This window comes from Vicugna pacos, unplaced genomic scaffold (assembly GCF_048564905.1).
Source record: "Vicugna pacos unplaced genomic scaffold, VicPac4 scaffold_19, whole genome shotgun sequence".
NCBI classification, from domain to species: Eukaryota; Metazoa; Chordata; class Mammalia; order Artiodactyla; family Camelidae; genus Vicugna; species Vicugna pacos.
The window spans coordinates 64,429,726-64,456,952 of NW_027328740.1; the positions used below are offsets into that span (position 1 = coordinate 64,429,726).

General features: G+C 49.3%; 1 protein-coding gene across 1 annotated transcript in view; it reads left to right on the forward strand.

Moving 5' to 3' along the window:
* LOC140693123 (trafficking protein particle complex subunit 9-like) overlaps positions 1–27,227 on the forward strand; it is a 299,333-nt gene that overhangs the window by 84,153 nt on the left and 187,953 nt on the right. Inside the window, exons 8-21 of the mRNA XM_072957180.1 lie at positions 13,571–13,758; positions 13,957–14,155; positions 14,728–14,818; positions 15,731–15,847; positions 16,267–16,441; positions 16,560–16,641; positions 19,876–19,962; positions 20,297–20,456; positions 21,551–21,638; positions 23,368–23,496; positions 23,840–23,972; positions 24,360–24,413; positions 24,688–24,884; positions 26,653–26,762. Coding sequence (XP_072813281.1) covers positions 13,571–13,758; positions 13,957–14,155; positions 14,728–14,818; positions 15,731–15,847; positions 16,267–16,336 — 665 coding nt within the window. The 3' untranslated portion in view covers positions 16,337–16,441; positions 16,560–16,641; positions 19,876–19,962; ... (5 more) ...; positions 24,688–24,884; positions 26,653–26,762. The remainder of the gene's footprint in view (positions 1–13,570; positions 13,759–13,956; positions 14,156–14,727; positions 14,819–15,730; positions 15,848–16,266; positions 16,442–16,559; positions 16,642–19,875; positions 19,963–20,296; positions 20,457–21,550; positions 21,639–23,367; positions 23,497–23,839; positions 23,973–24,359; positions 24,414–24,687; positions 24,885–26,652; positions 26,763–27,227) is intronic.

Sequence of the window (27,227 nt, forward strand, 5' to 3'; positions counted from 1 at the left end):
TCCTATTCTTGGTAATTTTGTTTATCCGTTCATTGATGGATGGATATTGTTAGTAACTTTTGGCTACTCTGAATGATACTGCTATGAATATTGATGTGAAATTTTTTATGAGAATATGTTTTCATTCTGTTGGCTGTACATTTGCCCCGCCATATCTGTAGTTTCCACTACATGAATCCAGATGGTTGATTGTAAAGGGACTCGAACATCCTTGGATTATGGTATCCAGGGTGTGGGGTTCCTGAAACCAACCCCCCAAGGATATTGAGAGATGACTCTATATGTAGGAGTGGAATTGCTGAGACATATAACTCTAAGCTTTTGAGGAAATACCAGACTTCTCCAAAGAAGCTGCAACATTGTTCCTTTCCCCTGGCCGCATATGAGGTTTCTCTGCCTCCTGAACGACATTTGTTATTGTCCATGTTTTGGTTATAACCATCCTAGTGGGTGTAAAATGAGATCTCATTTTGTTTTTGACTTCCCTAGTGATGCTGAGCATCTTTTCATATGATTATTGGCCATTTGTATATCTATTTAAATTCGTGGTAAATTTAAAAATTGGGTGTATTTTTTTGTATTGTTCAGTTGTAAGCATTCGTTATATATCCTGGATACTACTCTCTTATTAGATACATGCTTTGCAAAATTTTTCTTCTATTCTGCACATTGTCCTTTAACTATATTTTTTTAAACATTAAAACAATTTCTTTACAAGGGAGGTAGTTTGATGTAAAGATTTATTTTATTTTTTTGCAAAGCACGCACTCTCTGTCTTGAGATACCCTTTTCCCCTGTCATTTCACTTTCTTGATGATGTCCTTTGTAAGAAAAAGGTTTTAGTTTTGATGAAGTCCAGTTTATCTGCTTTTTCCTTCTATCACTTGTGCTCTTGGTTTTGTATCTAGGAAACCAAAGCCTATCCTAGGCCCACAAAGATTTATACTGTGTCTTCTTTTAGAAAGTTTATAGGTTTAATTTTTACATTTCTGTCTGTGATCTATTTTCAATTAATTTTATTTGTTATATAAAATATGGGTGTTCAGATTCCAGATTGATTCTTTTGCCTGCAGATACCCAGCTGTCCCTGAACCATTAGTTGAATAGACTATTCTTTCAATGGAGTGTTTTTGGCCCCCTAGTGGAAAAGTGTCTGTAAATGTAAGTTTTTCCCCGTGGGTTTTTATTGTGTCTCTTAGACTTATTTATCCAAACTTATGTCAGTATCATACTGACTTAGTACTATAGCATTTTAGTACACTTTAAAGTGAGTCCTCCAACTTTACTCTTCTTTTTCAAGGTTGTTTTTGCTGTCCTGGGCCCCTTGCACGTCCATGTGAATTTTGGGATCAGTTTTTCAATTTTGCATAGAAGTCAGCTGGAATTTTGATAGGGATTCCACTGAATATATAGTTCACTTTGAGGATTCTTAACATTTTTAATAATATTGTCAATCATTCCATGAAAATGGGATGTCTTCCATATATGTAGATCTTTTAAAATTTATTCTGGTGATACTTCAAAAAGTTCAATGTACAAATCTTGTAAATTTTTGTTAAATGTATCTCTCACTTTATTTTTAATGCTGTTGTAAATGGAAAGGCTGAATTTCTTATGGGTGGGACTATGTATCAATCTTCTTATTTGTAGAATTCCTTCACAACAAATACCCTTGGTATATATTTGCTACATAAATCTATCCACAACTATTCCCCGCCCCGTGTTATAAGAAACCAAGACCCAAGGTAAGCTACTTGAAAACACCTATGTGGAAGTGAGAAATGAGACCCTTGGGTGGGTCTTTGTGCAGATGATACTGAGAGCTTATTCTGAATGGCTTCTTCTTAATTACTTTTAAACAACCCTTTCAGTGTATTTAGTCAGATACATTAAGATTATGCCCTTTTGATGTGCGGAGTAGCTAAGACTATAATTTTCAAATAAATTCTAGTGAGAGTGTTGTACTTGAAACCTAATTTGCATCAATCTTTGAAGATTTATGTTTCAGGAGCTTTGACTAAAGAACAACTGTCTTTATTCTATAATGAGAACTAAATGCTCAAGCAACATGTAAGAGTTTGAGCAAACTGCCCCCGCCCCGTAGTGCTGGGTGGCTGCAGCTGTAACTGGAGTCAGCACTTACCTCTCCCAGTATGCTTGTGCTGATCTGCTCAAAGTGGTTCGTCCAACAGTTTGTCAGTAGTCTGTTGGACAAAGTCATAAAACATTGATTGAAGGTTGCTAGAATGCAATATATTCTTATTAATATTAAGTAAGCACATATTGAATGCTTACTGTATGATGGAATTGTCCCTCAGCCTCACATGAATATTATTCCTCTTGAAACCTCACATATTTCCTTGTTATTCTCACTTTACAGATAAGGAGACTGAGAATTAGGTCTTCTCTCTTTTGGGAGGAGCTCATTATTAATGATGGGCAGTTGTAAGGAAAAAGATATTGATTCATCATGAGAAAACATTTTTGTGAGAGTCAGCAATGAAGAAGATGAACACTGAAGAAGGTGATCATTGTTCGAGTGAGACAAGCCCTGGGTTGTGCGGAGTCAGCATCCCTGTCCTAGACACGGCACGTGTAGAGCTGCGTGGTGGGTGAGGCGGCGCGGCCGTGCAGGGAAAGCGGATGCTGGGGCCTTAGGCTGTGCTCAGGCCTGGTTGGGCTTTCTCCTAAGGGGAGTGAACCATCATTGACAGATTTTAAGTAGGAGAGTGGGGTGCTCTCATAGTTCATATTTGTCTTCTAGAATGTTTGGAAACATTTAGAAGGCTTGGCAGGAGGTGATGTGATGAGTCAGAGTAGGGTGGCTGCGAGGTGTAGCAGTGTCCAATTTTCAAGTGGTTTTCAGGCCCAGGCTTGTGGCTTAGTAGCCGTGTCAGTTTGAATGACGCACGCAAGGAAGTGAAACAATTTATCTAATCAATTGAAGCAGTGATGTACCCAATTCCCAGGACTGTTGTGGAGATCCAGTGAGATACACTGTGCAGTGTGCAGTGTGGTCTCCAGCAGAGAGTCAGTTCTGAGTGAGTGCCAGTGAGTATCTGGTAGGTCAGTTGAGGGTGGTGGGACTCGGTGTCTGAGGATATCTGGTCCCTGAAGGAGGGGTCCATTCACATCTGTGAGTGATGGGCCTGAGTTGGGAGACGCAGGGAGACCTTACCCCCCGACCAGGGGCCCTGGTAAGGACGGCTATGGGAGGAACACCGTGAAGTCAACTCTTTGCATGTGGAGTTGGAGCTGCCTTTGAGACAACTAACTGCAGTGTCACGAGCTTAAAGAGGAGATCTGGGCCCAGGTTGTGCATTTTCCTAAAATCTCAACTCCTAAGGACGCTGAAGTATTGATCACTGAACGTGAAGTCATACTTTAAAGGACAAACGAATAGTAGTATTATCCCTGTCATCAAAGCTCACGTCTATTTATTCATCACTCACTTTGCTAATTGTGTACTTACAGAGCTCACTTCACCGTCCTCCCGTGGGCTCAGGCTCCACAGAAAAGAGCTGGTGAGACTCCCTCTTTTCTAGAATAAGACACATTTAGCTTGTAGCCTTCTGTACCTCGCCAGACTTAGGATATTAGTTTGTTGGTTTAATTGTATTTTCTGTTGGCCATGTCCTGACAGGAGAGAAATTTTACCTCATGGTCATGTTTCAATTAGCTGTTACTGAGAATTGCTGATCTGATACATAGTGTATGTATTATATTAACTTTGTAGAGTAGTTATCATTTTTCTGTCTTTGCCCGTTAATTTGTTTGCCCCTTCAGTGTTCTATTCTTTTTGGGGCCTTATTTTTTTTTTAATTAAAAAATGTCTGTTAGCAGTTAAAAAAAAAAGCAAAGAAAAAATGCACATGAGAACTAAATTCAGAAAATGTCTAGTGTGTTTTCTGTCTCGGCAATGGAGGGTTCTAGAAACTCCTGAAAACCTTCATTACACAAGTTCCTTAAAACGCTGATTGAGAAATAAAACCTTCCTTCCTCATCTTTCAAGCTGCACAACTCATTGTCAAGAAAGTGAGGGAAAATTCTCAGAAGCCAAGACAAACGAGAAAGCAGGGTTTCTGAGAGATACGTGAGCGTTAGAAGCCGTGGTGTGCTGGTTGGCTCCTGAACTGGTTTTCAGTTGCCTTGACAGGAGGGAAGGATGTGAGCCCCAGGCCTCTGACACTAGGAGTTGGATGGGTGATCATATAATGGGCCAAGCCCATCCTGAGAATCTTGCTTTACTAAAGGGTGAAATAGGAAAAAAAAATTCCTCAAGACAAGAAAGTAAGAAAAGTCAATTTTGGTGGAAGAGGGGAAAAATAACAAATCCAAATTAAGGATATAGTTTAAAGCTGTTCTGGCATGAGAGTGACCACAAACTCCTGGCAGAAAACCACAGCTACTCCTTGATTGATAAGTTGTGTTTTGAATGAATCAGTGAACAGCTATTCCGAAAAAGGCCTCCAGAGTCTTGTGGATCAAGATACTGGACAGCAAACAGCTCTCTTCCAAGGTCTCATTCAAATTACCAGAAAGGTTTTAAAGGAAACTAACAATAATCTGAGTTGTATTTATTGACATTACTATATGCTAAGAATTCAGAGGTGACTATGGAGTTGTCTCCTCTTTTATGGACCTTATTTTCTCTTTGGGGAGAAAAATGACATAGTTGGGTATCTTGGTGGAGGGAGGTGTTAGTCTGTTGCAATTAGCCAGGAGAGGAGATTAAGAAAACAGTGAAGGGTGGGTGAACTTTTTAGCTGAGGACAGTCTTGTTCACTTGGCTTTTAATTGCAGGCTCAATGAGCTGTCACTGGAGGGAATAGATCTTACGGAGGATGGACTTAGCTCAGGCCTCTTTGGAATGGACAAGTGAACCTGGAAAAAGACAGTCAAATCTGTGCAGACATTAAAGTTCACTTGAACGTGCTCCATCCCTGAGCCAAAGATAGGACAAATATGCAGCAATTCTTGAGGACAGAAGAGTGGTTTTTAAGGTTCTCCAAGAATGAATCCCATGGAACCGAGATGGCCAGTTGTCAAACTGAGACTTTGTTCTTTGGACGGTGTACCCAGCAAGGGTATTGGCCTTTTATATGTTTCCATTTGTCTTTAATACATGTCTGTTGATGAGGGCATGGGCACAAATGTTTGACACCTTGTCGAGGCGATTTTGGATACCTGCCTAGAAGCACGGGCACAGTTGCGGCTGCTTCATACATCTTGCAGCCCATCCCTTTCCCCGGCTCCGGGATCACGGCAGAGTGATTCCTTGTTGACCTGTCCGTTTCCTCTGTGACATCATAACCCATGAAAAGACCGGAGGATATTAACTTGGCTTTGTTAAATTCAAAGAAACAGATCAAATATGAAGTCAGATTTGTTCTTTCCTATTTCAGTAGTACCATGGAGACGGCAGTTTGGGCAGCTTTTTGTAGTGTCCTGGAGGCTTTCTCTCTCAGCTTCTGGGCGCCTCTGTTGAAAACACTTCATAGCTCTCTGGCCTGCTGGAAAAGCACTCTGCCTGTATTACCCTGAAGATGTGTTCTGTTTATAAACTCATCTCTACTCCTTGGAAAACAACTCAAGAAAAACTCGGTTGGTTTTCCACCAGCCATGGGCAGGGGTGAGGTAAACCGTGTTATTATTTCATAAAATAATAGTAATAATAGTAATAGTAATATTAGTAGTAGTTGTAGTAATAGTAATAATAATAATAATAATAATAATAATAATAATAATAATAATAATATTAATAGAAGTCTTAAAACAGGACAGAGCACATTGGAGAGAGTCAAAAAATGCTTTCTGGCTTAAATCAAAAGTGATGACTAGTGATTCCATGGCTGCTGTATTTGCTAAGCTAATTACTCCTTTGCTCCATTACACATTTCTTTTATCTGAAAAAGAAATACAAGGAAATGGTTTAAAAAAAACTCAGAGAACAAAAATACACAAGTGAAAGAAGTTTTCCCTCATCCTCTGTTCTTTCAGCCCTCTCTGGAGATGCCTCTGTTTACTATCCTTTGGGTGCTTTTCCAGATATGCTTTGCACATTCCCACCTATGTATGTAAATTCCTTTAAAATTTTAGTTATTTTTAACTTAAAGGGGTTTAAATCCTCAAGTGGCATCTGGCCGGGTAATATAACAGAACAAATCTGACTCCATATTAGATTTGTTCCTTTGAATTTAACCCTATGCTCTGTCACCTAGGCTTCATCTTGCTTGTAAAACAATGTTGCCTAGAGCCTGAAATAAACAGGAGACCCTATTCTGAAGGCTCTGACCTTTAAGGATATTTAACACTTTTTCATTCATTAAAAGATAGCAAATTGCAGAATAGAAAATAACGTTTCTTTTGTTGGAGGTTTACAGGGATCTGACCCACGCAGATAGCTGCAAGAAGAAAGGATTCTAACAAGAAGGAATTCCTACACTAAGAAGTTTGCACTAACCAAGCACATAGGAAAGGAGCCTGAATTGTGACTTGGGGAGATGGTTTTCCAGGACATTAGTTTGCCATCTAGGTCTACAGAAACTTGCTATTCCATGCCCCAACATCTGGTCTCCCAACTTATTGGCCTGTCCTGCACTGAGGAGAATTAATTTCGACTTGGTAACACTCCTATCTACCTAGAAAGCTGGGCACTGGAGCTGAGTGTTATGGAAACAGGCCAGCCAAGACAAAAGCACCAATCGGAGTGTTGGAGTACTCAGAATTATTATGCCGGTGGGCTCAGAGGGGCTTCGGCTCCGAAGTTTTGAGTACCTCCAAGACGTGCACATGAGGTTTTAAAGGCTTAGTTACAAGTAAGGGGGGCTTAGCCAATAAGGCTCAAAGAACAAAAAGCAAGGAATAAGTACACTGGAGCTTATCAATTTGTAACAGATCACATTACTGACACTTGTTGAGCTTGGAATTACGAGTTAGGTTGTTAGGCCAATAAACTGACACTAAACTTCATATTTACGAGATAGCCCAGCAGAATTTAGATCAGTAAACTGACACTTATCACACTTAGATTTGTGACTTAGCTTGTTAGCCCAGCTGGACTTTTCCTTCACATGAGGACAGCTCTCCCACACCCAGGGAACTACTGTGAGCCCTTGATGTTTCCACTAGGGTGGGGTATGGTTTACCCAGGAGGGATGGGGACTATGCACCAACACTCAGGCAGTCTGCTCTGTCTGGGGCTCTGATCTTGTACCATCCCGCTCCCCGCCAGCCCAACACCTGGGACAGTGGAGCTAAGGCAGAGATCCTGCCTGCCTGTTTCCCAGCGTGTAAAAGGGGAATATGTGCTCTTCCCAAGGTAGTTCTGAGCGACAACACCTGCGGGTGCTTGGTTCTCAGAGCAACAGAAAACCCAGCTCCGCGTGGGGGCAACGGGTGTGATCTCCCTAGGGTTTCTGTAGAAGCATCGGACGGAGGGTTGGATCACGGTGGTAAAATTGAGCTGCGGGGCTTGAAGGGTAACAGAAGGGTACAGAGGCAGGTCTGCCGCCTAGGGGTGCCCCAGAGGTAAAGCTTTTTTTCTCCAACTCCTCTAAGACCCTCCCTTCTCCAGATCCCTTCCTTCTCTCTGCTCATCCTGTCCATCTGTATCCCTCCAATTTTCCCGTCCTCTCCACCCGCTCCCATCTTCTCCCTCCCTCGCTGTCCCACCTTCTCTCACAGAACCCAGAGAGGATCGCTGGCCCTCCTGCGCATGCGCAGTCAGTGCCAAGTGGTCCGCTGGTTGGGAGCTCCATATCCGAGCCGGGGATCGGGCCCAAAGGCTTCTCAACTACGTCGCCCGGTAGGCCTTTGGTTCCTGCCTGGGGTCGGGGCCTCTGACTGTGGAAGTGCAAGGTGGGGGGCTCCTGGGAAAGGGGTCAGGCGGCTGCGGGAGGGCGGTCCGCCTGTCACAGACCCCAAGGGCGCTAGTCAGCCCGTGTTCAGATGAATTGCTCAGGCCAGACCCCTCTGCCAGCGCCACCTGCCCCGGCGTCCCGGCCACAGTGTCCAGTGCCTGGTGTGCACCTGCCATCTCTCACCCAGCCGGGATCCCCTCAGTCCGCGGCTGGCGTCCCCTTCCCCTCTCCCTCCCGCTAGTCCTCTCCTCCCGGGCTTCCTCTTCTCGTCCGGCGGCCCGTCCCCGCCCCTGGGCGGGCTGTGTCCCGGGCGGGCGGGGTCTGCGGACCCGGACGGGGGCGGGCGCCTGGGACTGTGGCTGGGGCTGTCCTCCGAGCGAGGCTGCAGCCCGCGTCCCCCTCCCCGCTTTCCCTGCCCCGCGACCCCGGGGCTGCCCTGCTCTCCCTTTCCCGCTCCCTGAGGACCAGCTCTGTGGCGTGGGCGCTGCTACCTGGGCTGAAAGCCTCCGGCTCTAACGCCCAGCTTCTCCTGGTGGAGTCGGGAAAAGGGAGCATCACTGCTAAGCGAGGTTCTGTCTCCCCCCTCCATGTTTCTGCCTCAGGTAAGTACCTTGAACACTTTCAGGTGTTATGATGGCGGTGCTTGTTGATGTCACGTGTTTTTATAGTGAGAGGGATTGCAGTGGTGAAAGCAGGGCTTGGTTCTGTTAAAAATGTGCTGAAGGCATGAGGCTGTGACATCCTCCTTCCTTCCCTCTCCCAGGGTGAAAGGAGTGATTCTCGATTTTCAAAAGATAGTTACAGTCCCTAACTAGCCCAGCCCAGCTATTGTGTGTTAACAGGAACAGCACCACCAGAGGCCTTGGAGACCCAGGCATATTGCAGTCCTAAAGTGCTCCTGGCATAGTTTGGCTTGTTTAGGTTTTTAGTTTTTCTTAAATTGTGGGACAGACTAGTGTATAAACTGAAAAATAATTGTCAAGAAATAATTTTCATAGGACAGTTTTATTGTGATATAGTTCACAAACCATGAATTCCATCCATTTAAATGGTACAATTCAGCAGCTTTTTGCATATTCACAGTGGTGCATCCATTATTATTCCAGAACGTTTTCATCACTTCAGAAAGAAGCAGTGGAAATGAATGACATATCCACCCCTCCCAAGTGGTGGTTCTAAAGAAATTTCTTGGCTATTCCTGACCATAAATTAACTTGTTATATTCCAAGAAAAATCTGGTAGGAATTCTAACCAGAATTGAAATGAATCTGTCTATCAAAACAGGAAGAATTTATACCTTTATGGCATAAACTTCTTCTACCCATGAATATATCTGGGACCCTATCTTTTCATCTGACCAGAGCCTGGCCCATGTGAAGTTCTCACTACTTTTTGGGCTTGTGAATGATGAGATTCTATACATCGTTAGTTGCAACTGTAGCCTTTCACAGAAGAGAAAAGTAACCTCAGTGAAGCAAGTGACTCTCTGATGGTCAGAAAGAGTGACAGCCAGTGCTGGAGTGATCCAGTGGACTTGGTGTTTGCAGCTAGATTTCTCGACCACCTACAGTTAAGGGGATTAGAGAGTTCTTTTATTTTTTCTTAATGGCGTTGCATTTATTTTTACTTATTTTTTAAAATTATTTTTTATTTAAGTGTAGTCAATTTACAATGTTATTTTCAAGTGTGCAGCAGAGATTCAGTTATAAACATATGCATATGTATATATATATGTTTTAGATTGTTTTTAGTATAAATCACTACAAGAAATTGAATATAGTTCCCTGTGTTATGTAGCAGGTCCTTGTCATTTATTTTATATTTACTAATTTGTATCTGTTAATCCCCCCTTTCCTGCCTGCTAAACACAGTTTGCATTCTATGTCCATGTGTCCATTACTAGGAGCACCGTTTTTCCTAGTAATATATGCTCTTTTGCTGCTTTCAGTTTCAGTAATTCCATCTTATCTGTGGGCGCTTTTCTTCTGGTGGCCTTAATGTGGTTTGCACACGTGGTAATAGAGATCTGTATTTGGGAGAACCCCAGGCCTCGTGTAGTCCCTGGTACAGAGTGCCCACTGAATTGATGCTTGAACTGGGAAAAAAGCACAGTAAATGTTGGAATTTCCACTATGGTTGAGAATTCTATAACCTCTTTTGACAAACTTAATATTGGCTGCACCCATTCTGGGTAATTTGGTGGAAATTCATGTTATGGTGGTGAAGAGACGGGGCCTTGTATGCTTCTTCTCTTTCTGTTTTCTAACACTCATTCTCCTGGGCCTTCCAGATCCTCCCCTAGAAGTGCCAGGTCTGGCTTGGTGCTGCACTGAGGCAATATTTGTTAATAAGGCCCTTTCCTCATCTCTTCTGAGCCTCCGGTTTTTTCTCTGCACAATGAGGGCTTAGACTAGATAACTACTTTTCAGTTTCTTTTAAAGCCATGTTTCCTTTGAGAAACAGAAAATGCAAATCTCTCCTCTCAAACCAACCCTTTAGATTTTGAAAAGTCCTCCAAGGAGTGACATAGCTCTTTGTGGAAAATGAATGTGATTGTGATTCCAGGTGACACAGAAAAGACTCTTCAGAGATTGATTGCAGGGAGAGGGCAGGAAAGGGGCAGTATGTCACACTTTCTAGTGTGAGCACTGGAGCAGGGGCTTGGATTTAAATACGGTGTCTGACGTGGCCTCTCTCTAATCTTGTAGAATGTGATAAACTTCTCTACCTCAGTTTCTTGATGTGTCAAGTTGGGGTGATAATATTTTAAGGCTTTTGTGAAACATTATGCACATAAGCCATTTGTGTATGGGTAGAAACAAGACCTGCTAGGGATTCAGGGATTTGTTTAAAAAAAAAAATCTTGTCCATAGCACTCTGTCTGTGTGTATTTAGTAGTTCCTGAAGGGTGAGGGTGAGTCTAAAGTCCATCGTGGGACAGGTGGCCCATGGTTCTCTGTGCCCCTGAATGCCCCCTCCTCCCCAGTCCTCTTCCTCAGTCCAGGATGAAGTTCCCTAGTAGATTTACTCAGAGGTCTTGTGAAAATGGCTATTCATTTTATTGTTTCACCAAGAAGGGCTGCCATCATGACCTCAGCCCTCCCCGGCCGCCACACCAACCCGGATCCCACCCCGGTCCATGTCCACTGGCCCCGCCAACGGCGCTGCCGTACGTTTACCGTCTGTGAGACGCCGCCCCAGAAAGGATGTCGGCCGCCGACTGACGCGGCCAGAACTAGTGGCCCGGCCAAGCAAGCCGCCATCCCCAGCAGCAAACACCGCCATGGCCCCGGGCAGCTGCACACTTCCGGAGCCCGCTGCCTGCCCCAGAAGCGCACGCCAGCCCGCGAGGAGCGCGGCGTCTTTATCCATGGCAACGCCGCGGGGCCCTCCCCTAGCGCTTGCGTCTGCGTCCTCCCGAGGCTAGACGTGCAAGGGCAGAACTTTCGGAGCCAATGGGAGCAAGGGCGCGGCCAGGACGGGGGTGGGGGGAGGCTTATGGGGCAGCTGGGCGGGGCCGGGGCGGGCGGGGCTGCGCGGAGGTCCTCAGCTGCAGGTGGCACCGGCCGGAGGCTGGGGCAATGCTGCCAACAGTGGGCGGGGCGGCGGGGCAGCGGGGCGGGGGCACCCTCACCTGTCTGTGTGCGGGGCTCAGCCTGGGCTCCGCGGCCTCCGCTTGCACCGGAAGTGGACCCAGGCTACCTGTGGGCAAGATAGAGGACTGAGCCCAGGCAGGCACGTCTGGCCAGGTAGGGCACCTGAAGTGCAGATCCGCCAGGCCGGCTGCCGGCCTTGAATACGCGCTGCTAGGCAGTTTCCAAGAAGACGGGATCTGTCCCAAGAGGGGAGGTAGGGCAGGGTGCCAGATGCCTGGTTGGGTGCGGTCTTACAGGAGAGCCACGTTGAGAGGGTGCAGAGCAGCCCCTGTGTTGGCGGGGCTAGGAATTTGGGGTATAGGGTGGGGATGATGTGTGCCATTCCCTGTGGTCTCCCAAAGAACTCGCACCCCCAAGCAAAGGACCCTGCTCCCTCCACCCTTCACTGCATCCCCTGCCTTCCCCATCACCACCGCCCCTGCCCCCGGAGTGTCCCATGACCTCTCCCCACACCAGGCACCGTCCCTGTTACAGGTACTTATCTCCTGGTGGTTCCAGCCCAAGGGTGGGGGCTGTATCTAACCAGTTAGGATGCCTGGAGCCTTTGTATGAAGCCTCAGACTATAATGCAGGCGTGCACAGAGGCCCCTCAAACAGGATTCCCTGCATTCCCTCCCCACCACGCACCCACAGCGCAGCTGCCACACCAGGCCAAGCCTGCAGGAGGACCGCTGTTCCCTCTCCTCCTGTCCCTGATCAAGAGTGCACCGCCCACACTGCTGGGTATTTAGTGGGCCTTAGAAGAGCAGCTGGTATTTTCATGGACAAATATTTGCTCTTTTGGGAAGAGTTGAGTGCAAAGGGATGTAGGGTATGCCTTTTCTGTTGTCCTGGAACTGGTGACTAGGATGCAAACTTAAGTCAAAGCAGTTTTTAGAGAGAGCCGCAATATATCTTACCCAAAGAGCACTGTTCCCCTACAAAGGCAACACCACCTGGCGGGTGGGGTCCTGGTCCCTCTTTCTGGAGGTTGGGCTTTGCACCCTCCAGCTGGGACAGAGCCCGAAACAGCTCTGAACACGCTCCAACAGGCTTTCCCAGCACAAACTGCCTTTATTTTGAATCTGGCTGAAGGAAGCAGCTGAGAAATCTGGGTAAATCTTCCTGGGTGTAACCATGCCTTTTGTGCTGAATGAAAGAGCGGCTCTCCACATGCTAACAGCTTAGAACTGAATGTGTGTCGAAGCCTTCATGCATGTAGCATGTTGGGAACAGCGTTTCATGGTGAGGGGAACTCTATAACTTACATGTGTATGGGGAAGCCCTCACTCCAACAGGGTTTTCCTGCACAAACTGCCTTTATTTCGAAATTGGCTCTTGCTGAGAAATCTTGGTAAGTGTTCTTAAGTGTAGCCATGCCCATTATGCAGGATGAAAGAGCGGCTCTACACTTTTTCACATCTCAGAAATGAATGTGTGTTGAAGCCGTCATTCATGTAGCGTGTTGGGAACACAGAATTTAGTGGTGAGAACTATGTAAATTACATGTCTATGATGAAGCACTCTCTCGAGCCGGGTATTCCAGTGCATACTGCCTTTATTTCGAAACTGGCTTCTCAGAAGCCCGTGGTCTCCACTGCAGGTCTGTCTCCAAACCCAGGGCCAGCATGGTAACTCTGCTCCCCCTGTCTATTCTGGAAGTTCTAGGTGTCCTCCATGGCCCTTCCACCATTATGTTTTTGGAAAACCCCGCAGATGGAATGGGCCTGAGAACAGGAGAGCTGGATGCCAGAAGCCACTGCCCAGTGTGAGGCTCCTGGGAGGGGCATCTCCTCTCCGTGGGCTCTGATCTAACCTCCCCTCTCCCCCACCCCCACCCCTCTCCTCCTGCATTTCCTGATTGATCCCTGGATAATGGTCCATACCAGGAATGACCTGGGAGAGGTTTTATGAGTCTTTAAGTGGAAAAAAAAAAAGAAATCTTTAGACAAGTTACTGAAAGTAACTTCCAGCTTTACCGGGAAAGACCTCATTCCAATGTTTAAGGCTAGTTGACAGGGTGTCAAATTGCTTAACCACTCACATCTGAGCAAGTGCTACCTCTCTCTCCAGCTCCCCGCAGCATCCACCTGTGGCAACTTGGCCAAAAGAAGGCAAGAAAGCTCTTTCCCCTCGCCAGCACCAGCGTGGCTTTGGAGTCAGTGGAGGCTGAGAGAAAGAGCCCCGCCCTGAGGTTTGAGGGGCCTCCAGCCACAGCCAGAGGAGCGGGGGTTTTCAGAGTGGCCCAGCAGGGAAACCAGGCAAGGCCACCTGGCCCAAGTCTTCCCTGCCCAGAGAGCCCCATGAACTGCTTTGGGCCACACTCCCCGTTTGGGCCCCCTGCAAAAAGATACCACGGGAGCCACACCTGAGAATGCAGAAGGACAGCCCTTTAGCCTGGGGTCCCAGCAGGTGTGTCCTGTGAGACCTGTGGCCACATAAGTTCCTTGTCTCTCCAGGTCACTGAAGGGACTGTGCTGGGCATCTTGGTGGTCAGGGACATGGGAACACCTCTAAACTCTGAAGAAGGACAGAGAGACTCTTCCTGGAAGCAAGGATTCCAGGGAGACACCTTGCCCAGAACTGGGGGACTGTGTCCTGAGCAGACCCCTGGGAGGCAATGTGGGGCTGTGGGGTCCTCTTCTGAGAAGGGAGCAGGTGAGTTTTCCGGGGGTGGGGTCCTGCTTTGTCCAGACATGTCCTTGTGTAAGACTCATTTACAAACACCTCCAAGTCCACCTAGGGGTGGCCCCAGAGGTGGGGGTAGAGGAGGAGAGTGAAGGGTGCAGACTTAGGGCCCCCTGAGCCACCCAGGGAGCCAAGGGTCAGTGGGAACATCTTGGGAGTCTAGTGCAGGGGTGGAGGACGAGCACTAAGAACATGCCAAGTCATGCAATAAAGTGACCCGTGACCACGAGACACAGGTGGCCGTACACCAAAAGAGGCAGATAGAAATTTAGACCCAGGATCTGAGAACCTTGAGAGGGGCTGGAGGGTCCCAGGAACCCTCAGGAACAGCTCTTCTAGGGGCACAGACATCCCAATACACACATTTCTCATGGAAGCTTTTTGGGGTGCAGAGTGAGTTACCAGGATCCTGAACTTAGTATGGAATCACGGTTCCTGGCAATAAATTGCTGTCATTTGTCCCTGGACATGCACAGGGGAGCTGACTGCTGTGGGGGTCACTGCAGGACTAGAATCTTCTGGTGTCTGCTCTGTGACCACAGAAACCCAGGGGGATTTCTCAACGGGAGAACCTGGAGACCATGCCTGCAAGGACCACCCTCATGGGATGGCCAAGGAGCTCGTGGTACCCAGGTCACCAAGTGACGAAGTTGTGAGGTTGCCTGGGGAATCGTGGGGGCATGTAGACTTCTGAGGTCAGCACGTGGGCCCAGCACTGCTGGATGGTCTGCACAAAGAGGGGCCTGCCCTCCTGATGATGGCTCTTAACACCTGCAGGGAAACTGCTCCCAGGGCTCCTGGAGGTCCATATTGAGAGTGTCCTGCCAGCCTTGTGGGGTCACCTTCCCCTGATGCAGAAGCAGACCTCTCTCCCTTGAGGCCCAGGGGACACCTGGCTCAGGTGCCACCTGTGTGCCCTGGACACGCAGAGCCCCAGAGCTCTGGCACAGCCTGGGGTGTGGTGGTGTCCGGGCAAGAAAGGCCCTGGGAAGGGGGTCATTCAAGGGCAGAGGCCACTCTGCAGGGATGCTGGACCTGGCAGCAATGCACTGCTTCAGTACTCCCTTGGGTTGGGTCTCCAACCTGTGGGATGGAAGGGCCACTCCTTCCTGTGTTGCAGTCGGGGGAACTAGATCCATCGTCAAGGTCAGCCCTGAAAATGGAGGCTGCGCTACCTCCATTCCTGGAAAGAAAATCAGTCCCCTCCAGTCCAGGTGATTCAGAAAGTCATTCAGCAATGTTCGGGGCCCCCACTTTAGGCTTTGAATTAGAGCTGAGCGGCTTAGGAGGCCAGATCCCTGACCGTGGCTCCAGGAGCAGGTTTTCTGCTGGGGGACAGGATCCTCACAAACACCTGTGTCTTTGTGGGACACTCCCCTCTGACAAGCTGGGAGGCAGGGTGCAGTTGTGGGAAATCGTGTTTACATGAGCAGAGGGCCACCATGTGGTGGGGGCACAGGAGACTGTGAGAATGAGTCCCACAGCCTTTCTGGAATCAAAAAACTGGCAAATGTGAAAAAGTGCATAATTTGTTTTATTGAACAGGCTGCTTATGTACGTTTGGAGGACCAGGTTCAAGGACTCAGCATCCCTCCAGGACAATAGCCTCAAGAGAAGAACAGACAGAGCAGGAGGAGATCTGGGGTTTCTCCCAGGAATGAGGTGGAACAGGGATTTCTGCAGATTTGCAAGGAGTCCCCGACCACTGAGCATGGGGTTACAGCCCCATGAGACCCCTGTCATGTTTGGCTTGGGCTCTGGTTCTGGCCTGCTCATGTATTCTTCCAGCAGAGTTCCAGAAACTCAGAGGGTGGACTTAGAGGGGCTGCGTTTGGAACCTAGTGAGGAGTTGGAGGGTCCTTTATATTGAGTCCCTTCATCCTAATCACCGTAGCTGAAGCCCAACACCCCCCAGGCCCCCATGGTTGCCGTGGAGGGAGAACAAGCCTGGCAGGCGACCTAGGGTTCCCACTACTGTGTCCTTCCCTTGTCTTCGTTCCCTTTCACCCCGGAAGGTGTGATTGTCTCGTGTCATGGTGGCCTCCACAATGTCCCTCCCAGTAATCTCTCTTCTCCATCAGGTGGGGTTCCCAACCCCGCTCAGCCTTCTCTGCATGGATGCTGAAGGACCAGGCCCACCTGAAGTTCTGAGCTCGAGCAGTAAGGTGGAAACAAAGAAACCAATGGATAAAAGAAGCAAGTGATTGTGGCAAAGCTCCCCACCACAGAGAAGCTGCCCTGAGTGGAAGGGAGAGTGTGGGCATGCCCGTTTGTTTCCTATCTCCCAGTGCTCTTAGCTTTCTTATTGCCTACCTGCATGGTTACAACAAAATGATCTGCAAAACTGAAAATATTTACTCTCTTGCTTTTACAGAAAAGGCTGGCCAGCCTCTGGTCCGGTACCAGGCAAGAGATTGGAGTTCCTTTCCAGTTTGGAAACATCTTGGCAGGCCCAGGTTTGCAAAGGTCTTTAAGAGTAGTTACGGAGTTTTGCTTTTAAACTTTTTTACGGCTGTATATACTTGTGAGATGTGGTTGTGATGTATAATTCTGAGCCGGGATTTTCTCAAACTGTTTCTCACTTCTTATACCAGACATTCCTAAATTCCAAGTGGAACTGCATATTAAGGAAGCCATGGAATTTAGCAAAAGGATACAGATCTCATTTCCTTTTAAGCATCGGTGTACCTCCATCATGGCAGTATTTGTTATGTGTTATTGATAGGGGAACTAAGTAGTAAACAGATTAATAGAAAATAGGGGATTTTAGGTACACAGGTTCATCTTTTCAACATTGTTTGTAATGTTTGCAGTTTAAGATGACCATTCCTGAGAAACAGGCAGCCTCTTAGAATGAAATAGCATTTCCTCTGAACCATAATTAATTTTTATTTTGTAGACAGCAGGAAGGGTAATAACACGTCACACATTTGGGGACGTCAAAGAGAAAATGTAACTTTCTGGGAGCGCACTCCCCCGCCTCCCCCTGCCCTTTTTACTGTCCCATTCTCCCTGGAAGGCTCTTTCTTATCTTCTGCTCATGGCTCCAGTAACTCTTTCTTCCTCCTTGTTCCTCAGCTGGTAAGGTTAGTTTTCTACTTTGAACAAGCAAACAAGCCAACAGAAGAGAAATTTCACAAGCAACTCCCAGCACATCCGCTCGCCTTCTGATGTCTGTGACCTCACTCTCGGTGCCCCACCGCTTATTAAAAGTGGCATCGAAAGCCAGTTCCTCCAAAAGTCCCCGAGGCCCCATCCCTCCCATCTTCTCTGGGTTGTCACTCCCAAAACCATCCTCTCTTTCACTGCCTCATCTATTTTGTTCTCCTGCTAGTTGGCACCATCAGTATATAAACGTCCATCCTCTTAAACCAACAGCACTCCTTGACCCTAATTCACCCCCACCAATTGCCACCCTGTGTCTTTGCAGCAAATCTTTAAGGAGTTGTTTAAACTCACTGTCTGCATCTTCTCTTGAGCCATCCCCTTTTACACCCATTCTGGCTTTTCGCCTGATCCCTCGCTCTATGGAAACTGCCCTGTCAAGGCCATCAGTGACCCCATGTTGCTAAATATAGTGGTCAATTTTGACTCCTCATCATGCTTGGCCCCTCGGCAGCATTTGACCCAGCTCTTCCATCCCTCCTACCCCGTGTTCCTGCTTCACTCAACCCCCAGCCCATCTCTCTGTCTGTTTCTGCTTTTGGCCTGCTGGCTGGTCCTTTGCCAATGTCTCCTGTTTTTTCCAAACATATACTGTGGGTGTTCCCCAGGGTGGGTTCCTGGGCCTCTCCTCTCTCTCTCTGCTATTCCTTTGGTGGAAGCAACCCAGCCTTGGAAATTGGCATGCCATCAATTTCTCGATTTCTCCAAAATTCCCTGATTTCCCCTTTCCATCTGAGCCTTTATCCCTGAGACTCACATCACATTCTTTTCCTTTCATTCATCTTGCTTTCACATTCATACATATGTTCTACTATGAAATTACTTTTCCAAATTTTGAATCAGTACATATATATCATGTAAAATGCTCAAATATGTATTATTTCCACTAAGATGCTAATTCTACCTTAGAACATTTCTGCACTTCTGTATTTATGTGAATAAAGCGAATAGTATTTCTACAAGCCTCATAGTTAAACACTGTTAGTTTGGGGCTATTATGTAACATGAAATAATGGTACATCAACATAGTCGTTTTTCATTTATTTTTATGTAACACCGAGATGAGGTTTTTGCCCTGAAGACTGGTTTTATTGAAATTTTACCTACGTTACGGACAGTCAGTTTATGTGAAAGCCCTCATTTCTCCCCTTTTTGATATATGCTCCATTTGGCTATATATAACATATAACTTGGCATGAAACAAAATTCCCAAATCATTCACATAATACAATTAATATGTTTAATTATATTTTTTAAATGTTAAAAAGAAAAAGAAAACAGATTCCTCTACCTATTAGGCACTTCTGTGGCAATATGTAACACACCCCTTAACCATGACATTGAAGAACTGAGCTGATACCAGCCCCTTTCCACCTGCTCAGCCCCACCTTTTCCCATCCCCTTTCCCATCCGGAGAGGACATCCCTCCCATTGTCCAGGCCCAGATGTTGGAACCATGTCCTTTCTCTCTCTTTCTTTTACACTCACAGACAGCAAATCCAGCTTGTTAGAAAATTCTGGATATTCTGTCTTAATTAAATACCTGCTCTCTGCTCCCCGCCCTCCTAAGAGCCACCTTCAGCCTTTCCTGGATACCAATAGCCTTCTGTTTCCATCTTTGCTTTCCTACAATCTCTCATCCACACAGAGTCAGAGGGAGCCTGTAAAAACATACATTGGGGGTGGTGGGTGTTGCTCAGTGGTAGGGCGCATGCTTAGCATGCTTGAGATCCTGGGTTCAATCACCAGCACATTCATTAAAATAAATAAATTACTTCCCCCCAAAAAACACAAACACAAAAGCATAAGTTGGACTACATCACCCCTCCCCTCAAAACTCACTAAACGGGTCACCATGTCATTAGGAGCCAAAGTCGTCACAAAGGCCTCAGGACCCGGCGTGCTCTGCCTCTCTGCCCACACTCTCCCCCTCACTCTGGGGTCCTCTGGCTCCGGCTCTTCCTTCTTCCTCCGGATCTATTCTGCTTCAAGTTCATTACTCCGTGAGATCTGCCAGGATTGCCTTATTCTCTCCTGCCTGCCTCCCACCCCACCGCCATCACCCGAGTTTGCTCATATCACTCTTTTTTAAAAATTTTTCCAAACTCTTGCTACCCCAACATGCTGCCTGTTTCCTCTGCTAAAATTCTGAGCCCCCAGTGATGGGGAGTCATGTCTATTTTGTTGACTGATAAAGCCCGAGAGCCTTGGGAACGGTCTAGTTAGGAGATTCCCGTATGTAGTAGGAGCTTATACACATTTGCTGAATGAATGTAGATGCCCTGGTCCAATCCGATGGAGCACTTCTGTGACGTGCTCAAAGAATAACTCTCCTTTCCACCTGAGAGGGGGTGACAACTTCCCTGCTGATTGAAGGCAAGAATTTTTTGCTTTATGCTGTTAACCTTAGGCGGGGAGACTGGGGGATCTTCATATATATTTTTAAATTTGGTTCACTCTGCAGTTGGTCTTTGGTCTCTGTATAATTTTGAGAAACTCTTTATAAGTGATCATTCTTTGATCAGATTGAACAGGTTCCAGGGGGAAGGACCAAGCCTGTCCCATCAGCCATCCTATGTGTCTTGTCCTGGGACCCAGTGGATGCTCAGCATGTAAGTGAACCAACAGGAGTGAGTGAAGAGATGGGAGAATCTCATTATTGTGGCGGATCTCTGTCCAATGCCTTGAGATTTGGGGAAGGGTTTACGAGTGCAGAAGGGAGAGGTCAGGTCCTCTGTGCTTTTCCTGAGTGCCCTGGCCTTACCCATTCCCCCAGCCCCCTCTGGGCAGCCAAGCCAAGGAGCTGGGCCACCAGGGGTTGTGCTGATCAATAATCCACCTTCACCCCAATTCCGGGGGTAGGTACACATGGTTGTAGACACTGGAGTCAGGTCCTTGGAGGAATTCCTCACCGAACTATGTTTTGGACCTTTTATTTTTCTCTAGAACCTCCAGCTGAAGAAGATTGTCTTAGACACATGAAAGTTGAGGACACCTTCTGTCCCCTCGCAACCCAGGTGGGCCTGGGAGTCTGCTTTTTCTATAGCCGATGGGCTCGTGTTGATTTGGGCATCCCTGTGCCTGAATTCCTGCAGTACACTCGGTGGTAAGGATGGGGGTGCCTGGCAGGGAGGGAAGCGGGTTGGGAGACTGTACAGCTGGGCTGATGTTAACCTGGGGTGAGCGGGAGCTTGCTGATGCATGGCATCTCGGGGCAGGGAACTCTCCACACTCAAGAGGGGTTCCCACTCCCGCAGGGTCCCTTTGATCAGGGTGCTGGGCTGTCAGGGGACCACAGGGGTCCCAGTGAGGATTAGGGTGCCTTCAGGCAATGGGAAGTGTGGGGTCCAGTGGCAATTGAATTAACTGTGCACCCAAACCCAGCCCCCACCTCTTTCAGCCTGTTTCCTAATCTGCAAAACTGGAATGTTATTAAACATCTCGCGGGGTCATTGATGGGCTGGGACAGACTACACAGTCAGGAGCTGGAATTCTTCTGTCCCCTGATTGTTTGCCTTCTTTCTGACTATTTGCTCTCACAAGCTCAGTCTCTCTGTCTCTCGCTCTTTCACTTCTAAGTTTCTCTCATGCTCTGGTTTCATTTGATTTCCAACCACCGTCCCTCCCCTCCGCCAAACTCCAGATGAGTGAACTTGATTTCTATGTGTCAGTTCCAAATTCCCAGGAAAGATGCTCTGTCACCCTCTGGATCTTCTGTCCAACCCATGAGTTGTGGCCAGATGAGCGAGTCCCTCTGGGACCAGCAGAGGGTCTCTGCCCAGCCCCCAGCCACCACTGTGGGAGCACATAGCTCTCCGTGGAGGAAGTACTGGCTGTGACCTTGTGTCACTAAGTGTGAATTTATGTCTTCTCTTGAACCACCTTCATCCTCCTAAACAAAGATGAAAATTAAACACTCCCGGGATTTGTGTCATGGAACACTCAGGGTGGGGGCTAATGGGGCTGGAATTTCTGCTGTATTTAAGGGGCTACAGTGAATCCCCAACGAGAGCCTGCAAAGGGAACAGCACCAGCCCCACCCGGCACTTAGGGCGCTGAGTCTGCGTGACGTTGAGCCAGGCTTCTGACCACAGCTCAGGGGTCTGGTCTGACCAGTTAGCCTTTGAAACCAACCAGCTTTGGATTCCTCAATCCCACCCTGAGGTTTTACCTGAACCATCAGCTTCTGTATCTCTGAAGACAGATGCTGAGGACCCTTCACGTAAGCCGTTCGCACAGCCCTGTTCAGGCCTTTGTGCTGCACGGTCTGCCCGGCGAGCTGACCGAGGTTGGTATTTTACTGATGTTAGAAGTAGTCTGGTTTCCCGATGTACTGTTTCACTGAACAAGCAACAGAAGCCACTTCTCGCTGATAAAAGCAGAAAAGGGACATAATGAAAAGATACTGGGAGGGTGTGTGGAGTGGCCAGGACCGGAGCCAACCCAGGAGCTGTAGGAGGTGTTAGGGAGCCCCAGGCACCAGGCTGGGAGGGGTGCTACCGGGCCCCCTGCCACCCCAGAAGGGACCCCCCTCCACCCGACCCTCCACCTCACTCACTGCAGGTTCATGTCCCGGCAGGGCCAGGTCACACTGAAGCCACCAGCACACACCTCAGTTGGGGAGCTGGCCCCGTCTGAGCTGCGGGCGTGCCTGGTGTGGGGAGAGGCCCAGTTAGAGGAATGCAGTTCTCCTATTGTTCCGAGTTAAGGTGCAAGTCAGTGCCCATCACTCAGGAGAGCCAGGCTGGGCGGACCTCATTGTGGTGACTAGGCTGTCTGAGTTCACTTATTACTTTCTACGTTTGAAGGCCCTGGAGGGAGAAAAAGTGAAGGTTCTAGTACTTATTTTGTGTTTCCCACGTACCAGGTGTGGTAAACAAGCCACTTCAGACAAGGCCCGGAGCAACCACGTAAATAGGCCACGGAGCAAGTCGTGCAGTCAGGCCTCTGTGGTCCCGAAACCCGTGTCCCCATCCGCTCCATAGTTACCAGTGGAAACTAGGGGGATTTATGGGACTGTGTGCTCCTGTGGGGGCTGGGATATGTGTGTTTAAGTCCACATCTTCAGAAACTTGGCTAGAACCACAGCCACTGATTGCACGGTGGCAGAGGAAGGGAGGATTCCAGCCTCTGGTCCAGCTCGTGTGGAGCTCAGAAGTTCTTCCTCCTGTCCTGAAAATAACACCAGATCTGAGGGAGCTGCAAACCCACTGCTCTTCTTAGATCCCAGAAGACTGAGAGGGAAAGCTGCTCCCAACTCAGAGAGGTTGCAAAGGGAACAGCGGGCAGGCTTGGAGAGTCACAGCTCCCAAGGCAGAACCTGCTTTTGTAAGAACCCTGGGGGCAGGCAGATTTAACAGGTCCCTGAGGCCAGCAGGAGGCTCAGTGTGGGGAAATCAGAGTGTGACAAGTCCAGGGGGCCAGTCAGAGGGGCCCCATGCTCTTTTTCATGTATTTTACATCCAGGACCATGTCCTGTTCTCAGAATGAAGGTCAGAGGATAACTCCTCATGCTTCCTGCCTGGAGAGGAGAAAATAACTGTATTGAAATACACCCAGAACATTCTGTTTCATTGGGGGAAGTTGTTTTTTGTTTGTTTTTTTAATGAGAAATTATTTTACCAGAGCCTAACCAACCTGGGAGAAGGGAAATCCCTTCTGTGTCACCCAAATTGGGGTGGGGGGAAAGAGACACACTTGTGGAGGTCACAGCTCAGGGCACAGGCTCAATGAGAACTAATCACAGGACTGCAGATGCCCTGCTCTGTCCCGCTCCCCCAACACCTTACCTCCATGTCAGTAGGGCCCGTGTGTAATAACAGGAATAATACTAACAGAAGTAAATGTCTCAGGAGTGTCTAGGGAAAACCCAAAGACAGCGGGGAGATGAAAACAAGGACACACAGGCTGTTTTAGCCTCTCACACCAATAGCTGAGCAAACTACACACAGCCCAGCCCCAGTAGATAAACAGACAACCTCACAGAAGAAATTATTTATTTTGGTTCTCTTACCCAGTGCATTCCATGGTGCATCCTCGCCTAGAATTGAGTGGAAGCAAGTCCATCTCAGAAGGGACATAACTGAAGAGGGATGGCTTCCCAGACTCTGAGGGGCAGAGAGAGCACCAGCCTGGGTTAGAGAAAGGTGAGGGGTGGGGTAGGGTGTGGGCTGCCTTCTTCCCCATATAAGGAACCTTCCTGAGGCCAGCACAGTAGGAGGGAGGGCCATGGGGTGGAAGCAGCCAGACTTCATCCTGAGAACTGTTGGGATGCCTCAAAGGGACCATTCAGGTGCCCAAACTGGGCCCTGATTGAGGGAGCCAGTCGGTCTGACTCAGAGCCCAGGACTGAGGTGGGCTCACAGCAGGCCGGTATTACTTGGCCGGATCCATTTCACTTCTCCGAAGCCCTGTGTAAAACATGAAGCGTGGACGGCCTGGTGAGCACAGCTCTGCCCTCAAGACCGGTTTCAACTCCTCTCTTCCCAGAGAACAGCATCTCTGAACCCGTCCTGGGTGACCTCACAGAGATCACCCTAGTGGCCCAGGCTAGTGACCAGGAACATGTACCTTCCTGCAGGCAACCCCTGACGTCCACTGATGCATCATATACTGGCAAAGAGTGAGTCACTGTGCATTGGTCTAACAGCAGAGACTCTGCCAAAGGCCCAAGAGGTGGTGTGTGGGACATGCAGGGGTGCAGGAGTGTAAGCAGTGCAAAAGTGTAACTGGTGACAGGGGTGCAGGGGCTGTGGAGGGCGCAGGCATTTCAGGGGATGTGGGGGTGGAGGGATGCAGAATTGCAGAGAGTAGCAGGGGTGCAGAGGTGCAGGGAGTGTAGGGATGCAGGGAGGTGCTCAGGGACCTGGCCAGGATAAGAAGGCAAGTGCACATCCTTGCAGTCAGCCTGACCCCGGTGGGCTATTGCAATGCTTTTGGGCGGCGGCGGCGGCGGTGGCGGTTGGGAGGCTGCCCGGGCAAGCCGATCGATTTCTTCTCTTCCCTGCAGCCTGGCCTGGGGTGGGGCTTGGCCGCCGGAGATTCGCCAGATGTTGCACTCCAGGTAAGCTTGCTCCTGGGAGGTGGGGCAGTTAGGTCAGAGGGCGGTGGCAGCGGCAGAGGGGCGGAGCGGGCCTACCCCTGGCGAACGGGTGGAATAGCTGCCTTGTCCGGGCTGCTGGGCCTGGGAGCGGCCTCTTCTTCCCCAGGTCGCCGGACACTCCTGTCCCACTCAGCTTGCTGAGTGCGGAGTAGGGGCGGGGCCGTTAAGGTGCGGGACCCACGGGGGGAGGGAGGCTGCCGCGGGTGAGCCGATCAATTCGCTCCGCTCTCCCCAGAGGCGGAGCCAGGGGCGGCTTCTGCTGCCCTAGAGGTGGGACGCGGGTCTCCAGATGAGCTTGCTCCTGGGAGGCGGCGGCGGAGGCGGCAGGGGCAGGGGATGTGTTCCAGGGAGTTGCTCCATTTCTTCTCTCCCCCACGGCCTGGCTTGGGGGCGACGTCTGCCGCCGGAGATTTGCCTCAGGTCCGACTCCAGGTGAGCTTGCTCCTGGGAGATGGGTGCGGTGCGGTCAGGGGGCTGGTAAGGTGGTGGCTGCAGGCATAGGGAGGCTGCCCCGGAGGAGATTGTGGATTAGCTCCATGTCTGCACCGCGTGGCCTGAAGGCGGCCTCTGCTGCTCCAGGTCCCGGGACACCCCTGTCCCACTTTGCCTGCTGGGGGCGGGAGGCAGGGTAGTCAGGGTGCAGGGGTGGCGGTGGTCGGGGGCCTGCAGCGGGGGAGCGGCCCATTTGCTCCCATCTTCCCCGAGTCTTGTCCTGGGGGCGGTCGCTGTTGCCCTGTGTTACGAGACGCGTGTATCCTAGTCGGCCTGACCCCGGGAGTTGGACTTGGTACTTTGGGGGTGGTGGCAGCAGCGGCAGGTTTTCCCATGGAACTTGTCCATTTGCTCCCACTTCCCCCCATGGTTTGCCCTGGGGGCGGTCCCTGTTGTCCCAAGTTCGTCGGACGTCCATCTCCAGGTCAGCCTGCTCCCTAGAGAAGGCCACTGTGAGGTCATGGGCAAGAGTGGTGGCTGCTGCGGGGGTAGGGGCTGCCTTGGGGAGCTGGTGGATTGGCTCCCGTCTCCCCGATGGCCTGGTGTGGGAGTGGCCTCTCCTGCCCCAGGTCACCAGACTCACGTGTCCTACTCAGCCTGCTGGGGGAGGGGCGCCCTGGGCGGTGCCTTTAAGGTGCGGGGGTGGCGATGGCGGGGGTAGAAGACCTGCAGCGCGGAGCCTGTCAATTTGCTCTCCTTTTCCCCGCGAACAATCCTGGGGGCGTCCTCTGCTGCCCAAGAAGCCGGATGCCCGTCTCCAGGTCAGCTTGCTCCTGGGAGACGGGCCCGATGCGGTCAAGGGGCAGAGGCAGTTGCGACGGCCGGCTGCCCCGCCTAATGGGGCCACTTCTTCTCCTCTCCCCTGACCTGGCCTGGGGACGTCCTCTCTGGCGCAAGATTCGCCTGACACCCCACACCTGGTCTGATTGCTCCTGGAAGGTGGGCGCGGTGAGATCAGGAGGTGGAGAGGACAGGGGCTGCCCCTGGAGAGCTGGAGGATAAGCTCCAATCTCTCTGCAGGCCTGACGTGGGGGCGGCCTCTGCTGCCCCTCGTTCCCAGGTCACACTTCTTCGGGTCATATTTCCCCGGGGTTGCGGTAGGGTGCGGGGGCGTCGGGGTGTTGGCGGGGGTATGGAGCCTGTCACTCGGGAGCTGGGGGTTTAGCGCCCATCTTTTCCGCAGATTGGCCTGTGGGCAGCCTCTGTTGCTCCAGATCGCAAAGCAATTTCCCTGACAGCTTAGCCACCAGAGGTGGGCAGGATGGGCTGAGAGGGCTGAGGCAGCCGCCAAGGCAGCGACGGAGGGGGCTGTCCCTGGCCAGCTGGTCAATTTGTTCCCATCTCAACCTTTGCTGCCCCAGTTTCGCAGAACGCCCTTCTCCAGTTTATTCTTCTCCAGGGAGGTGGGCGCAGTGCATGCAGCCCGAGGTCTGGGCTCTCCCTTGGGAGGGGCAGAACTCTCTTGTTCTCCTTTGTCTTTATTCTTCAGCGAAGTGGTTACTGGACGCAATTCTTAATTCTGAGAAAGTGTAGCCTGTGTTATGGAAGAGCTGCTGGACAGTGAGGTTTCTGGGTGGATTTTCACATCAGCTGATGCCCCAGGCAGGCAGGAAAGCTATTACTCAGAGCTTCTTAGTCTGGGGTTGGGGATGGCCCCGCCATCCTCGCCATGCTTTTTAAAAATGTGTTACTCCCCTCTTTTTCCTAGGTGACATTTTAGGTTATTGGGTCTCAGATTGCTGGCACACTCATCCCTGTTCTCAGACATCTTTTAAACTTGGGTGAAGTGATAAGTAGGGGAAGATGATTTACTGAAAGGTAAGAATACTTAAATTCGCATTAAAGCTACATTCTGTCAATCTTTCTAAAATGATTTTCCTCTGATTCTAAATCCACGACCTAGTGAATGTTGTACTCCTGTGTAAAATCATTGATCTTCACATCACATTTGTTGAGTGGTCAACGAGATTTGTTAATTAGATTATTCCTGAAAGGAAAAGTTCAGGCTTTTCAGAATTCCTTGTCTGATGTCACCCAGGCAGTCACAGTAGAAGACAGAGCTGATATAAAAATCCCTCAGCTGCCTGAACTGCAAAGCTTCTGGGATTACTGATCCCTGAAATGCAGGTGACTCTTGATGATAATCTGGGGGATGGTTTAAATGATCAGATTCTTCCAGTCCTATAAATGGGTTCCGTGGCCCCAGCCCCGGGAGAACTGGACATAAGGGCCATATCGTGTGTGGTGGGATGGGAAGGCAAGGTGTAAGAGCTGGAATCACTG